Source organism: Gobius niger, assembly GCF_951799975.1.
Source record: "Gobius niger genome assembly, chromosome: 19".
Classification (NCBI taxonomy): Eukaryota; Metazoa; Chordata; class Actinopteri; order Gobiiformes; family Gobiidae; genus Gobius; species Gobius niger.
The window spans coordinates 2,345,655-2,362,922 of record NC_136870.1 but is presented as its reverse complement, the minus strand read 5'-3'; the positions used below and the strand labels follow the sequence as shown (position 1 = coordinate 2,362,922).

The 17,268-nt window shown below is 42.5% G+C and overlaps 1 protein-coding gene across 1 annotated transcript in view; it reads left to right on the top strand.

The window, feature by feature from the left end:
• gsg1l2b (gsg1-like 2b) overlaps positions 1-16,864 on the top strand; it is a 53,089-nt gene extending 36,225 nt beyond the window's left edge. The window contains exons 4-5 of the mRNA XM_079578004.1: positions 15,593-15,704; positions 16,455-16,864. Coding sequence (XP_079434130.1) covers positions 15,593-15,704; positions 16,455-16,758 — 416 coding nt within the window. The 3' untranslated portion in view covers positions 16,759-16,864. The remainder of the gene's footprint in view (positions 1-15,592; positions 15,705-16,454) is intronic.
• The last annotated feature ends 404 nt before the right edge of the window (positions 16,865-17,268 follow it).

The following is a 17,268-nucleotide window of genomic DNA, read 5'->3' as shown; positions in this document are numbered from 1 at the left end:
TTCAGGAGGATTGCTGAGAACTGTGTGAATAAAGCCAAAAACCACTCTGGTGGTGTTTTTGATAAGGAAATAGCATAACAGCATGGTTAAAAGCTCCAAAAAGTCGATTTTGCATGATATAGGACCTTTAAGAAATAATACTGTTGTGTATCTGCTCCTACCAGCAGAGGGCGCACTCTCACGGTAGACTGTCTTCATGGTAGATCTGTCTCGGCTCCGGGTCTGCAGCTTTCCCCTACTACAGGGTGAGATGTGGTGTTAGACCACAAGGGGGCGCCGACTCCCATGATGAGCGAGCCCTCTGCCACTGTCAGTGCAAGTGAACAGGTGAACAAGGCAGTGAGTAACTCCAGACGCAGACTTAACTCAGATTATACTCCCCGGAGAAAGTAAAGTCTTTGTTTTGGATTGACAGCAAAAGAAAACTAAAAGAGTCTGTGTGGAGAGCCAACACTTGTCCATCTGAGAGACAACCACCTGCACCGTTTGCAAAGCTACAGACAGACTTCAGGAACATAACAGGCTGAATTAAACGTGCTTCAGTCAGAAACTTTCTCAAAGTTTAGTCATCTGTACCAGGCAGCAAAGTCGAATTTGATGCTAGCTAGTAACACCGCTACTGTGTTATTTGTTCTGAAACAATATACTGACGTGCTGCTGACACGCCCCGAGCCTCGAGGTTTAAATGTGGTATTTCTGTGGTTCTACTTTATATAGTGCCGCCTTATAAAATCAGCAATGACTTTCTCTCGATTATAGCCATGAAAAGATCAGAAAATCAAATGTTTTAATGAGTTGAATTTGTTTGAAAAAATACTTTATGTGCTGTATGTCTCACTCAATATGACATTTACAATGAAGAGGAATATTTCATTACCCAATTCCCATCATTTCTGAACTTTCAGATTTCAGTTTCTGCTGTAGCCAAGATAATCGTGACCCAATATGTCATTATCGCCCGTCCCCAGTAGTGACCCAGCGGCTGTATGAGTGGCCCCATGGTGCCTTTACCTTCCATCACAGTGGTCTCTACAACGCTCCAGGATCAAGTGTTTTGTAGGTTTTCTGGTGAGAGGCTTCAACAGTGGAGAAAACCTTCTAAACAGTTGATCCTGGAGTTTTGTAGAGACCACTGTGATGGAAAGTAAAGGCACCATGCTGACTCATACAGCCGCTGGGCCACTACAAGGTCAAATACACTTTTTTTTTTATCAACTTTTTTTCCCCACATAAAAAGTTGGTTAATGCACCTTTAAATTTCTAAATTTGAGCATGATTATTTCATTTTTAGTTGTTTGGAAAAGTTAGTAAGTTGGGCCTTTTCTTTAGATTATTTGACTTGTTCTGAGATGTTTATACCTCGTTTCAGCTCATTTTTCCCTTTATTTGAGATTAATTTCTTTGTCTTCTCTTGTCCCATTGCCAGTTTTACGTTCATGTTTAAAGCAGCATTTTTTTTAAATCTTAAAACCAGTCGGAAAGTCATCAAACAGGCAAAGTCATTTTGGTCAGATTTGGAAAAACCTCTAAATTACGGAAAAACACACAAAACAAGATCAATATTCTACTTGTAAGTCATTTAAACCCATGTTAGATACTTGATGCATTTGATTGGAGAACTCTACACTCAGTTTGTTATCCTTTAGTTGGAAACGCAAAGTTGTTATGACTGAGGGAAAATAATAGTAGTAGTTTAGAAGATGGCACCGACAGGAATCGGCCCAATTCGTTAGAATGACAGCACTGGCCTTTAGCGTTAGCATTCATTAGCATTCATAAATAAGGCAGGCTTTTAAGAGCCTGTATTTGAGAGAAATAGGGAGTCCAAACTGCTGTTAGCCATGGGGAAAGTACCAACAAGACCATGAACCTGGAACCAACAATTTGGGTAAATAGCACAACTTACCACGGGAACTTTCAGGGGCTCTCCTCGTGGATAGGGTAACCATGTGACCTGAAACGGAATCAAGCTCAAACTGTCCCAAAAATGATGGTAGTCCCGAATGAACACACTCAAGAGTGAAGGAACATACATTTTGTACATTTGGGGAATTTTCAAAAATGTAAAACCATCAAAATGCTTAAAGGGACTATAAGGAGTTTAAAAATGTTCAAATGATGTACTTTCCTCCCCCTACATGTTCCAGCCATGTCCTAATGTGTAGAATGAGCCCAGACCTGTTCACCACAACTGCCTCTATAATCCTGCACTCTCACTCAGAAAAGTGTTAATTCGGGTCTGAAGCCCATGCACGAACGTGCAGTTACATGTATGACCTGAGGTGGCAGTAGTGAGTATGAAAATAGCCAACTTGTATCTAGCCCCTTTAAAAAACAGGATATTTTTGCATTTTTTGTTGAATACACAATTGGTGAACCATTCATTATGTTTTTGAACCATAAAACATGCAATACAAAACATAACTTTCCTAAAGCTACATTCTGTGTAGTCCTCTTAGAGAAGTGACTGCGTTGTCCGAACACCGTGTGTGACACTAAAGCCTGTTTGGGGTTGAACTGTGGCTGGAAAGTGGTTTGTGTTAACTTTAGTTGATATTATGTCGTGGCCTTTACTTTGTTGTTGATGCTGCTGTTACGATAGAGAATGACCTGAAGCTACTGCCAAAGTCACCACAGAGCTTTTTAAGGCAAAAAAAGTGAAATGTTATTCAGTGGCCAAGTCAATCACCTGACATGAATCCAATTGAGCTGCATTTCACTTACTGAAGACCCAACTGAAGGGAAAATGTCAGAAGAACAAGCAGGAACTGAAGACATTTACAGTAGAGGCCTGGGAGAGCATCACCAGGGATGAAACCCAGAGTCTGGTCACTTCTATGTCTTCTAGACTTCAGGCTGTCATTGACTGCAAAGGATTTGCAACCAAATATTAACAAGGAAAAAAGTTTGATTCATGTTCTTCCCTTAAAAAGTGGGAGGCTCACAGACAAACGCTTGTAATTCCTACATTGAATTTGGATGTTAATACTCTCAAATTGAAGCTGTTGTTGTTTCATTTCTAATCCATTGTGGTGGTTTATAGAGCCAAAAAGATACATGCCTACCCCCTTAAACATGTTTGTTAATGTATGAGGGTGTAGGCAGTGATGTACCTGAACGTGTTCATCGAACGAAAGTTCATGAACGCGTTCATATTTTGGGCGAATGTGAACTGAACGCTCAGTGTTACTGCCTGATGAACGAAACCATGAATGCGTTCATTCTGGTGTCTGTGAACGGCATTCTTGTTCTATTTACGTTCGTTCAATATGGTGCCAGATTTCTTATATCAGTGAATGTAATTATAAAACCCCGCAGCGCCGTCAGAGTTTACCAGCGGTTCAGAACTCTGGCGGGTCCACGGTGTAGCTCGCGCTAGCTCCGCTCCGCCCCTGCGCCACCGGCCCGACTGTGTCCAGTTCTGTGGGGGTGAACTCAGCTGTTTTTGGCCCTCAGCCACAGTGTGAGGTTTTGAAGCGAGTTTCCCTCGTCTGTCGCTCCAAACTCCTCTGCTCCGTGGTGCCACTCATTTACATACAGCCACAATGTGGAGTTTTTACAAACAAAGTACTAGTAGTTTTTACTAGTAGTTTTTACTACAAATTAGCTCCTAAAACAATCTTATTCACATGATTAATTTATCAAATTAACACAAATGCAATTGAATATTTGTAGCTTCATTTTCCACTAACAATTTACCAATTAAACAAAACAAAACAAAAAATAACTAGAAATGGCTGCGCCATTGCAATTGACTGCGGAATTGCGGGAAGCGAATGCAGAAATTGCATAAACTGTTCAAATTGCATAAATTGCTTAATTTGCATAAACTGGTAAAATGCATAAAATGTCATGTTGCATAAACTGTATTCACCTTATTCCGCCCCGCCCACTTTTGCCTCTTTTTGCTTTGTCTCGGCACCTCGTTTTCCAGACACTTCCGGTCGAGCGCGAAGCCCGTTCATTGTGTAAAATGTCCAATGTTTGCAGTCAACACTGCACCGTTTCTCAGCGCGGCCGAAAAACGGCTTTGTTTTCGTGTAGTGACTGATTTTATGTGGACTTCTCCAGCCCCATGTTAACACATAGGAGAAAAGGGGTGGGCACAATTCATGGCGGCGCCCACGCGAGGCTCCGGAATAAGGTGGATAAACTGCATGAATGGGTTAATTTGCATAAATTATGTAAATTGCATAAGCTCTTTAAAATTAATAAATCCTAAATGGCATAAACTCTTAAGTTGCATAAACGGTTTAAAATGCATAAACTGGTTAAATCCCATAAAGTGGTTAATTTGCATAAATTATTAATATTGGTAAATGGTCTCAACTTATATAGCGCTTTTCCACCTACATTAGGCACTCAAAGCGCTTTACAGGACACGACAATGTGCACTTTCAGGAGGTGGGATTCGAAACCCTGACCTTCCGATCATGAGACGACCCTCTCTACCATCTGTGCCACTGTCGCCCCTTTACAGTTTATTGCATAAACTGTTCAAATTGCATAAATTGGTTATATGCGAAAATCCCTATTAAGTTGCATAATAGTGCTTTAAAATGCATAAACTGTTTAAATTCCATGAAGTGGTTAATTTGCATAATCTATTTTGCATAAACTGGTAAAATGCATAAAATGTCATGTTGCATAAACTGTATAAACTGCATAAAGTGGTAAAATGCATCAATGGATTTGCATAAATTATGTAAATTGCATAAGCTCTTTAAAATTCATAAATCCTAAATGGCATAAACTCTTAAGTTGCATAAACGGTTTAAAATGCATAAAGTGGTTAATTTGCATAAATTGTTAATATTGCATAAACTTTTATATTCCATAAACTGGTCAAACTGTTGAAATGGCCTCAGTGCTTGATTGGCAGAAGCTGCATAAATGGCTGAAAGGCCTGGAGTCTCCCAATTGGCTGGATTCCCCCATACACACCAATGCAAAAATTTCAAACTCTCGTATAAAAAAACTGGAAAACTGCAGAAGGCCAATTTTTTCTCATAACCCACAAGTTGCAGAAGCTGAACATGCACAAAGTGCAGAAATTGCATAAAATGCAGAAAAAAGTGCAGAAAAGCATGGATTTGTGGCAGCCCCATTATAAGTCAATGGGAAAAATCTCCGACATTTTGGCCGATTGCGGAAAAAACGTAAATTGCAGAAGTCCCAAAAGTAATAGCACCCTTCTCCTCAACATGCGGAACATTTTGATGCATAACTTGCATAAATTGCACAAAGCATGAAGGTGCTGAAAGCTCTAGAAAATCGGGAAAAAGATGGAAGAGGAATAATAATAAAGAACACGAAAACCAATAATTGACTGCGGAAGAATTCCGTAGTCAATCAATAAAATAAAATATGATTAACAAAGATATCCAAAATCCACTCATAAAACAGTGACGCTGACATGAAAGAGCTGCATAACACTAAGTGAGTAGGCCATAATATGTTTGACTCATGGCTGAAGTCAACTTTCTCCAGTTCTTCCAAGGTTGGCAAAAATGCATCTCAAAATACTTCAGATTGTTGCTTTAAGATATGGAATTTAAAATATTTCCCTGAGAGGGGAAATATACTTCTCACCTTTTTCCCCCGATCCGTTTTCATGCCTGAATAATAGCTCGCAGCAAAAAAAAGAAAAAGAAAAAAGAACAATGAACTAGTTCATTTTTGGAACTATGAACGAACTATTAACTATAAACAATTATGAACTATGAACGAACTAGTTCATTTTGAAATTTGTGAACTGAACTTTGAACTAGTTCATGTAGAAAATGAACTTTCCCAACACTGGGTGTAGGCATTTATAATCTTCTGCAAACTCCCTTTGGGAACATTGTTGTTACTAATAACAACCTTGCAACCCAAATAAACCAATTAAACTAAACTAAACTAATATTTATGGACCAGACTGCATATACGTTGTCAAGCACATTCATTGTTCTAATTTAATAAAATAAGTGTCTGCACTGCTAATTTTTTTTGCAGCTGTATTAGCAAGGGTCCCAAGTGCACCGTTAGAGCTTTACAGACAGGCCTTTTGCTGTTTTTCATAATCTTTCTTCAGATGAATAGTACAGCATGCAAGCAACGTTCTTTCTGAAGACTGTCTTTGCACGAAATAACTCCGACAGCGGCAGCAGCGAGGATCATGACATTCGTCTTGACATTCCTCCGGGAGGACGACTCCATCTCAAAGTTCTCCAGCTGTACATCCCGGTCTGACCTAGCACCGCTGTTGGCGTCTTCGAGGAACATGTCTTGGACGTGGGATGGTTATTTGGTGGAAAATAGAAGCGCCTGAACAATTGTTAAAACAAACACACTTTTGAGGCTCTGTGCTGTTTCTGATGTAAACACAGGTCACATGTGTGATGTCAGTGCAGATTTAGTGCTGTGACATTCCGCCTAAGGCAAGGCAAGGCAAGTTTATTTGTAGAGCACAATTCATACACAAGGCAATTCAAAGTGCTTCACAGTTGCATAAATATAAGAAAACAAATACAATCAATAAAACATCAACATAGAATTAATCAATTACAGTAAGAGGCAAGAGTGTAGATAAAATACTTTCAGTTATATGCATTTTTAAGTCTTGTTTTGATTCGCTCTGTCTTGAGCACTATTTTTAAGTCTTGTTTTGACTCGCTCTGTCTTGAGCACTATTTCGCTCTGTCTTGAGCACTATTTTTAAGTCTTGTTTTGACTCGCTCTGTCTTGAGCACTATTTCGCTCTGTCTTGAGCACTATTTTTAAGTCTTGTTTTGACTCGCTCTGTCTTGAGCACTATTTCGCTCTGTCTTGAGCACTATTTTTAAGTCGTGTTTGGACTCGCTCTGTCTTGAGCACTATTTCGCTCTGTCTTGAGCTCTATTTTTAATTCTTGTTGTGACTCGCTCTGTCTTGAGCACTATTTCGCTCTGTCTTGAGCACCATTTTTAAAACTCTATGTCCACACTCAGATACATAACCAGAGTATTCCTAAATCTTCACTTTGTTTTTAGAGAGCTGCGGTTTGGTGTGGATGACAGGAAAATATCTATGATTCAGAGACCCTGCTACATGTGGACAAGCCCTGAATCCACAGAACATACAGCTCTAGTCCTGGGTTTAGTAGTTTGTATTGTTGGTTCATAACAACCTAGTTTTTCTAATGGACTCCTATTGCAATATCAATCAATGAATGCCTGCACGTATCGACTCCACCCCGCACACACTTCTGTTTCCACCACACATTTGTTGTGGGCTACGCCCCCACGAGGAGCACGCTGTACAGATCGTCATTAAACGTTTTTAGAACCGCGATGACGACAAATGTGGACAAACACTGCCCTCTGGTGGGAGTTCTGGAATCATTCAGAGGTGCCAAGCTGGATTACAACAGAAAAGAAACAGCTAAATACAACTATGAAGGTAAGCTACATGCAAATGTTGTGCTAACATCAGCTAAAGGTGCGCAAACAGCGACTAAATGCTAATATCGGCAAAATCCCTGTTTAGAACAGCCGTATGATAATAATATTAAATCTGTATGACCTGCGTGTTAATCGTGAGGGCTGTCCACTCTCTCGTTGCCAATCAGAGGCCAGCGTTTGTTCACGTCACATCAGACATGGACTAGCACGCTTTGGCCACGGCCAGAGGTCGGTCCCAAAACCTATACCTGGTCAGACCAGTTTGGCCCAGGCCTTTGTTATGGAACAGCTCGACAAAGCGGGTGAAAGAGCCATTCGGCTGACACGCGTCTGTATATGGAAAAGGAACTATAACGTCCAAATAAGCGTCGGCAGCAGGTGGTGACGAGCAGCGTAGGTGTCCTCCCCTGTCCTTAAAGAGTAACTAAACAACAAATCCACTTTTTTTTGCTGATAAACGGTCTAAATGGTTGTTGAATAGAGTTAGCTACATGTCCCAGTCAATATGTTGACATTTGGTGCAAACTTGTTCAAAATCTCACTTTTGTGTCTAAAACCGCAGGGTTAGCGCCCCTACTGGTTTCACGCAGCAACTACATTTGATATTTTGTGGTTGGAGGAGAGTGTGTCCACGGCGTCCAGAAAACGTCATCAGTTCTGCCCGTGGTTCTGCGTCTGTGCCTCTGTGGCCCCGCCCACACACGCCTCCGCCTCCGTCACGTAGCAACCAGGACACGCGTCGCGCACACACCACCTGAGCTCATGAGTCAAACCAGTAGATGGCGCCCCTGCGATGCTCACACCTCGGCTGAGGTGGTGTAGAGGAATAAATCCCTTAGAAAAGCTACTGTGCGATGCTCGCTCTCTGTTCGCACTCACTGACAGCGAGCGAGTCGTCTACCAGCGGCGATCTTTTTTTTTTTTGTAGGATAGTTGCTACTTGCTACATCAAGCAAGCACAAGTCATGAGAATGTAGCAACTCTCCTACGAAAAAATAAACCTTGCGCACAGTCGTGACACCGGTAACAGCAGTCTGTCAGTCCTGTCAGATCTAGGGGCTTGGTCTGAGACTGTCAACAGAGCAGACCCCGCCTACACACTCACCCCCCTCGTCTCCCCCAAAGCCTCCGAGACCACCCCTTTCTCAGCAATTTTTGACTTTTGTTTGTGGGTGGGGAAAGGCTCTGCCTCGCCCGTTTAGTTGCACTTTAAAGAAACTATATGGAGTTTAAATATTAAAATGATGTATTTTCCTCCCCTTACTTGTTCCAGCCATGTCCTAATGTGTAGAATGAGCTCAGACCTGTTAAACCCTCTAAGATCCTGCACTGTCACTCAAAAGGGTGTTACTTCATGCCGTCATGCACGAGCTTAAGATAGAAGGTGCAGTTACACGTATGTCCTGAGATGGCAGTAGTGAGCATATAATGGCCAAGTTGCATCTGGTCTCTTTAAACTCTCCAGCACGGCGAGGAAAAACTCAAAATCCCAGTGGGAAAAACGAGAAATCTTGGGGAGAACCACAGAAGGAGAGATCCACTCTCATGGACGGACAGGCTATAGACCCAGGGCCCATGGGAGTCCCTGAGCAGACGGGCCAAGATCACAGATTATCCAGTCCTTGTTGTCCCATTCCAGTAGGCAGGGTTCCTCTGTTCGATCGAGACAGGCACCCCCAGAGGGGGAGTGGGACAGGAGACACCATGTGAATAGTAATGAACACAGATAAAAGAAATATTGTATCATAGTAAGACAAAGTCTTTGCAAGGTTTTATTTTGTTTCATAACTCGTCTGAATCATTGGAGTTATATATATATATATATATATATATATATATTTATATATTTATATATATATATATTTATATATATGATACTAAAACACTGATCTATGATGGATTAATTGTGGTCATGGTTTCTAGTCTATCATGTATCTATCAGCCTTAAAGCAGTACTAAGTAACTCTTCCCCCTAGAGGCAACTGCAGGTGTAGTAGCAAGTTACGATTTTTTAACTTATTAATTGTCTTGGGGAGTAAATACGAGGCTGACAGGAAAGGCGAAGGGAGAGAGAGTTACTGTGCATCCAATTATACAATGAAAATATTTTTTTTCACTCAAACTTGGCTGTAAATACAGTTTAAAGTGACGTTAGCCCGCAGTTAGCTTTGCCCGTTAGCATGTTAGCTTCTTCTTCGTGATTCCATTAGTGTGTATTGCTTTCTCCGGACCGGTGTCAGTCAAGTTACAAACATGGTTTTCTGGCCAGAGACACCAGGGGGAGATGAAAGACCCTCCAATCATCCCATAAACACTTGTATTACCCCCACAGGGACTACGGGAAGGATTTATTAAGGTAAACAAGTTACTTAGTACTGCTTTAATAAAATACAATATGGGGTCCCCTGTGAGCTTTGTTTGGGGCCCCAGGGCACCCTTGCTATGCCACTGGAGCCAGAACATGGACTCAATGGGCTAATCCTCCAGACAGGTACTCCAGACTCAGATCAGTGAAAATACTTTTATTTTATTTTTTGGGGGGTTGAAAATGGCTCATTATTATTGACCTGGAGCCCAGCGGTGATGATGGAGATAATTGTGGGAGCAGCAAAATGAGGCTAATGACGGCACTTAGAGGCCTTTTCTGTTGGAGCGCGGTCTATAGAGATAAACAGGGTCTGTCCGAGCTGCTCCATTTGGCTGTGAGGTGTGGGACTAAAATACTTCAGCCTCTAAACTCTAATCCTTTCTGATGTTCACTGTATGTCTTTGCTCTCAAACCACAGTTCACAGGCTCTATCTCATTGTACTCAACTTACACTTCATCTGGGCCCGTCTTTGACTCCGACGTGGACCAGAGAGCAGAGCCACCTAATCCAATGGGCTAGCAGGGGCTGGAGCCCAGGGGCCGACCAGTCAAGAGCCTATCAGAATTAACCTGGTTAGGGTTTTTGTGGGATTTAGGGTTATATGTTAGCATTAGGGTTAGGGTTAGCGTTTGCGCTGCGGCGGGGCCACAATTCTGTTTAAGCCCCAGGGCCTATGGGTACATTAAGGTGGGCCTGCCAGAGAGTCCTGGGGGGAAACTCAAGTTTCTTCTTAAGTTCTGGTTTAATCCTGGTTTATAACCGGTTTACTCTAAGTCAGCAGCAGGTCTGAGCCAGGACTAAACCAGGTCCTTGCTCAGACCTGCCAATTACAAAGTTTTTAGTAAGTTATCTCCTGCTTCGCTTTAATAAAACAGCTGCATTTGTGCTGAAGCGGCTAATTGTCTGTGCACACTCATGTTTGTTTAGACTCTCTGGGGGTCTAATATTGACTTCTAGAGTGTAAAAAAAAAACAATTGAGCACAGAAAGAATTTTTGAAGCTTTTTGGTCATCATTCAGCAGTATTGCAGATCATTTGAGGGAGGGGATTTGCCGATTCGCACGGGTTTACAGACAGTTATTACTAATTGAATGAGGTCCTTAGGTAAAACTGATCCCATCACAATAGTGCTTTTGTCTTGGTTTAGTTCCTCCTTGCAGATGGCTTTGTCCTAGGCCTCCACGTGCCATTGTCGCGAGTATTAATGATTGACAGCTGTAATAATAAACAATAATCATGGCCTTCATTACCCGGCATTGCCAGTCGGTCCACGGCGTGACGCTCATTCTCGAGGCCTGAAGATGAAAGCTGTGATCTGATTGCTAAGTGCTGCTGCAATCTGTAGCAGAGGCCAATAAAGCCCAAACATGGTGCACTGTGCAGAATACGCAGACTCCTCAACCTGCCTACAGCGTGTCCCTGGAGGGCCACCGTACTGTGCACATTGCAAGATTGTGCTTATGTGGCTTTGTTTGCATAATGGAAAGTGCCCATAACTTTTAAAATATAACAGCACTGTAAACTATGAAACTAAATCGGGTCAAACTGAGGCTGAAAGAGGCCCAGCTCTATAATGTTGCAACTTTGTGAAATCTGCCGTGGCTTAAAGCGAGTGTGTCTGTGACCTGTGCATTTAGCATCATTTTGTGTTAAAGGTGAGACGCTGCAGGTGCATCTCAGAGATATCAATTTAACTGAACATTACTGGTATAAATATGAGGCAAAAACAAGACACGTTGTGCATAATAATGGACAAAGATTTTTTTTCAGCTTTTGAGCTATTCATAAGTGAAAAAAAAATCAAATTTGGCCTTCCAGACTGATGCTTTGAAAAATTCTGCCGATTGGAACTCGTTTTTGCATCCTTTAGTTCTTTGCAGTGACTAAAGACCTGCCGTAGAGAGAGTGACTGTACACCTTGAAAACATTTTTTTTCCAGATTGTTCCCGTCTGGTCTGGTGTTTTTGAGGAAGAATAAAAGATTAAAAGTCCGTTCTTTCCAATCCCGTGAGGCCGTAACTCCGCAGAGGCCCGTGTGAGTGGATCTGGGACACGGATAATCCACAGCTATGAAATGATGAATATGAACGAGATTGGGGCGAAGGTGTTTGCCGTGTTAATCCCACTGAAGAGGGGATTTGTATCCGTGTTCGATCACTAAAGCTGCACCGACAACAGGGAGCTGCAGGAAACAACAATACAAGCTTTAAGGCCAGACGCTGCAGGTGAAAACACACGTTTTCCTCACAGATTTTTTTTGCTACTTTTCTAGTATTAAGAACAGTACATTTACTATTTACAATGCTTGTTTGATGATTTTTTGTCGTTAGTGAGCCAGAGATTTCCAGGAAGTAAAAACATTGTGCTGCACCGGCCTTTTTCCCACACGTATTCATTCACAACTACTGACATGTTTGGTATCCAGCAGCGGCTAAAGACGGGAGAAATATACACGCCACAGGTTACATTGACCGAAAAATCTCTGTCATTTTAGCTTTGATGGAAGATTTTGAAGGCCAGCCCCCATGTAAGTCCACACACAGCCCTGCTCTGTCTCTGAGCTCACGGGGCTCTCTGTAAAGCACACATCACTCTGGTTCAAATTGAGAAAATGCTAATAATTAGCTCCAATTTGCATTTGTAAAAGGGAAATATGAGCCTTGATATTGATGAACAGATGATGCTCTGATTCAGTCATCCTCTTTTGAGACTTTGCAGCACGAGTTCGAAATAAACGACGATCAAAAACTTGAGAATAGTCACGATCCGGACTTTTTATATATTATTGCCTTTTTTTGTCTGAGGGGCGTTGTGTGAGTCAGAGGGGGCGTGGTGTTTGTCTGAGGGGGCGTGGTGTTAGTCTGAGGGGGTGTGGTGTTAGTCGGAGGGGGCCTGGTCAAATTTGGCCCACGGGCCCCACTTTGGGCACCCCTGGTCTAAATGATGAAGAGAAATGAGGCCTATGAAGCCACTGACACACACACATGTGCAGACGTTACTAAACTTTAGGCTGTTTTCTCCTCATTTCATTTCACTCTTGCAACAACATCTCCACTTTAGTGACAGTTTGGACTCATTTTTTTTTTGAGGAATTTTGTAACATCATATTCCTAACAAATTCATCAGCATTTCTCATAAATGACAGAAAACTTAACGTAATACATTTAAGGGCAGCTCATACTCGGCACTTTGTACTCACTTCTTTCTTTGTTTATTTTTAATATATATTGTTTACAGTAGTTGTTGAATGTACATGTGTTTGTATGAGATGCCTTCCTGCCACTGTAATCTCATTTACCTACGGGTACTAAAGAACCTGAACCTGATTTTTTTCTTCAAAATGCATTTGGCCCACACTCTGGGCCCAGAGTTTCCACTGTAAGTCCTGACTCGAGATCGTTTTTTCAGTAAGAGTGTGTTTATTCAGTGTCTAAATAAATTCCCATTCAAAAGCGTCATCAAAATAAATGTGGGATTCGTAATCTGTGTTTCTGCCTCCCACAGTTTAACAAGTGTTTACGGAGACACAGGGACACTTCTAATACTCACTAATTACTCCATGATTGCCTTTTTACCACCAACGGTGACTTGTTTATTGTAATGTAGCGCTCGATGATTGACTGAGGAACATAATAAGTTGTTTACCCGTAAGCGGCACGTGTTCGTCGTGGATCAATAAGGATTTTAATAGCATTGCACGAGCCCATCCAAAAGCCCATCAAAGCTCAGGGACCTGGGGAACCGCTTTCTGAATCATGCAGAGCCACGGGGATGCACATCTGTAACTGTGCACTGTATTTTTTCAGATAAAAGTAAGAAAAAGAAGGTGTCACTCTGTGGTGAAATACTGCCCCCTGGTGGTTGGCCTGTGGACAGCAATGAAACTGAGCTGGTGTGGCGTTCAGGGCACAGAAGTAGGCCACGATATTAAAGTTAAAGATCGACATATTAAGGTAGGAAAATATTGCGATAAACAATAATATTGACTCTAAAGATACTAAAAACTGTCAACTCTAAAGCATAAAAATGACCTTTAACCTTTGTTGTAGATGTGCATAATGATATGGTGTAATGGTTCCTTGCTGTAAAGCGCTTTGGGCCTGAGGAAGGTAGAAAAGCACTAAGTTGAGACCATCTACCAAATGAAATTGCGTGTAGTGTAATGTTTCATGCGTTGTTCATGGCGACCTTCTTTCTTCGACACATGTCTTGCCGTGTTTGTTTTACTTCCTCCGTGGTTCTTGGAGCGATGCCGACAGCACTGATGGTGTTCGTTTATTCTGCTAGATCGCGCTACGTTTGGACACAGTGAGATGGCGTTGATTGAGCTTTTCTCGACACTCAAAGACGCTTACACTGCATTACTCTTTCACTCCATACTTGGTGGTGGTAAGCTACTATTGTAGCCACAGCTGCCCTGGTGTAGATTTACGGAAGCGAGACAACCAGTCTGCACCATCGGCCAAAATGATCACCACTAACCACTCACTCACTCACTACACACACACAGCAAACAGGACTACTAATGGTTTTCTTTTAAAAATGCCACTCTGTCATAAGGCCAGATTTGTGCAGTGTAATAGTTGTTCTGTGGACAGTTTCCCCCACCTGAGCTGTTGCTCTCTGCAGTTCATCCAGGGTCATCATAGGCTTCTTGGTAACAGCTGTGGTCAGTGCTGTCCATGTTCGGTCAGTAAGTTTAGGAGCACGGCCGGGTCTTGGTAGGTTTGCACAGTGATGCCAAACTCTTTCCATTCCTGGATGGTGTATTTAACTGTACACAGAGAGATGTTCAAAGCTTTGGAAATGTTTTTATAACCTAATCCAGCTTTATACTTCTCAATAACTTTATCCCGGGCCTGTCTGGTGTGTTCTTGGACTTCATGATGCTTCTCCTCCACAATAGTCTCTAACAGACCTGAGACCATCACAGAGCAGCTGTATTTGAACTGACATTAGAAACACACAGGTAGACTTGATTTAGTCTTTAGGTCAACATGTGATCATTCAGAAATCATCAGGAAACTTCTGAAGGCAATTATTTGCACTAAATTCCCACCTGGACGGGGCCTTTCTGTGTGGAGTTTGCATGTTCTCCCTGTGTCTGTGTAGGTTTCCTCCGGGTACTCCGGTTTCCCCTACCACTAAAAACATGTACAAAAGGCCAGGATGAATAATTTGTGTCAGTCTCCCCCAGGGGAAAGTGAAGCTACAAACATAGTTTACCACCACCGAGTATGGAGTGAATGTACAATTGTGTCATGTAAAGCACTTTGTGACTATGTCTGTGAAAGGCGCTTTATAAATAAAAAGATCTCTAAACGGAAAGGGTGCCTATATTTTTGCACATCCCACATTTCAGTTTTTTATTTATTAAAAAAAAATCTGAAACATGTATGAATTTCATTTCACTTCACAATTGTGTGTCACTTAGTGTGTGTCTTTCACATACAATTTCAATTATATATATTTATGTTTGTGGACCATAGCGTGGCAAAATGTGGAAAAGTTAAAGGGGGCGATACTTATGTGCCTTTATGCACATAGTTTTATGTTTCATTATAGGCTAAAACATGGCCTCGTTGGACAAAAGTCCTCTCTACACTGAACGGGATGCGAGCTGAAGTGTTGGTTCTTCGGTGCAGTAGTCGGACAGACAGATATGCAAAGACTTGCTGCACAACATGAGGCTCAGGAGTTGTTAGTGAAGGTGGATAAAGCGGGTTCCCTCCCTGCTCCGAGGTAGAAAGTACTGTGTGAGTAAGGCAGTTTAACAGCGCCCCCTTGTGTCTGTTGCAGGTCTGCTTGGGATGGTGGCCCACATGATGTTCACCACGGCCTTCCAGCTCACAGTGAGCCTGGGCCCCGAGGACTGGAAACCACAGACCTGGGATTACAGCTGGTCCTACATGTGAGTTACTATGACCCATTTTAATGTTCGCAGTTGACCTTTCGTAAAATAAATACCGCGCCCCAAAAGCGCCATTGTCCAAGTCCTACCTCATGCCCTTGATCTCCTCCCACAGAGTGTAATGGAGCATGTTTTCCCCCAGTATAGCTGAAAAAGGAGGAGAAAATAAGTTCAGCAGCCTATTAATACATAAATATTGGAGAATTCTAACGTTAGCTTCATGCTAGGTATGATAACACTAGCTACGAGTGCAGGTTTTCTGCTTCTACCGGACAATGTGCAGTGAAAAAAACCCTGACCCGGGCATCACAATGGCACACTAATGGAATCACGATCAGAAGAAGCTAACAGGCTAACGGGCAAAGCTAACTGCGGGCTAGCGCCACTTTAGCAGTATTTACAGCCAAGTCTGAGTGTAAAATAATAATGTGTAATTAGATGTACAATGTTCCTGTCTTTTCTGTCAGCGTAGTATTTACTCTCACGGACAATTAATGAGTAAAAAAATGCACCATGCTATGACACCTGCAGTGGCACTTATGGCCTGTAGGGGCATAACTCCACTGCACATTGCGACCCTTTTAGCCTTGATCTGGAGGATATCGAGTCATAAGAGTCACTACAAGCTAAACTCCACTTCTAGACGGAGCTAGCTAAGAAATTCCTAGGGGGGCGGGGCTTTTGTGAATGGTCAAGTCCATACATCACTAGTACGTCCCTCCCTAACCTGAAACGAATGCGTGCTTTCAGACTCGCTTGGAGCTCCTTCACCGCTTGCATGGCCTCCTCCGTCACCACCATCAACCGCTACACCAAGACCATCCTGGAGTTCAAGCACAAGCGCAGGAACATCGAGAAGAACCTGAAGATCAAGCAGAAGCTGCTGGAGCTGGACTCGCCGCAGCAGGTGTGGGACATGTACCTGAGCTCCGTCCCCAGCACGGCCGAGGAGCTGCTGGACCTGTCCTCCAGCAGGAGACTGTCCAACACGTCCATGTTCCTGGACCTGAGCGACCTGCCCGAGCCGTCCCCGCACTGCGAGGAGTACTGCTGACGGGGGAGGGGGGAAACGATAGGCTTTTATTGCACTAATCTTTCTGTGGCATGTAGCAGAGGGGCGAACTCTGGAGGTAGACCTGATTCACTGATCACATGGATTGAGACTTGACTTGACGGGTCTTGACTTGGTCGTAAGGCGAGACATGGCACGTAACATTTTTTGCCTAGTTTTCTCTCTTCATATTGTAGCTGTTGTGTAATAAATAGATTTATCTCCTCTTTTACTATGTTTATTTAATGACAATGCCTGATGTCATTTTAAAAACGTCCTAAACAACGTTACATCACCCAAATACACTGCCTGACCAAAGAAAAGTTGCCACATAAAAAGTTCACCTGCCCTTATTTATGGTTGTAGCGCCTCATTCCAGCTGTGACAATGTTTCAATAAGCTTTAGCAACGTCAAAAGATTCAGCATCACATTCATTTTTCACCAAGATCTTGTATTAGAGAATGTGACCACTGCGTACCGCCTTCTCCAGCACGTCCCAAAGATGGGGCTAA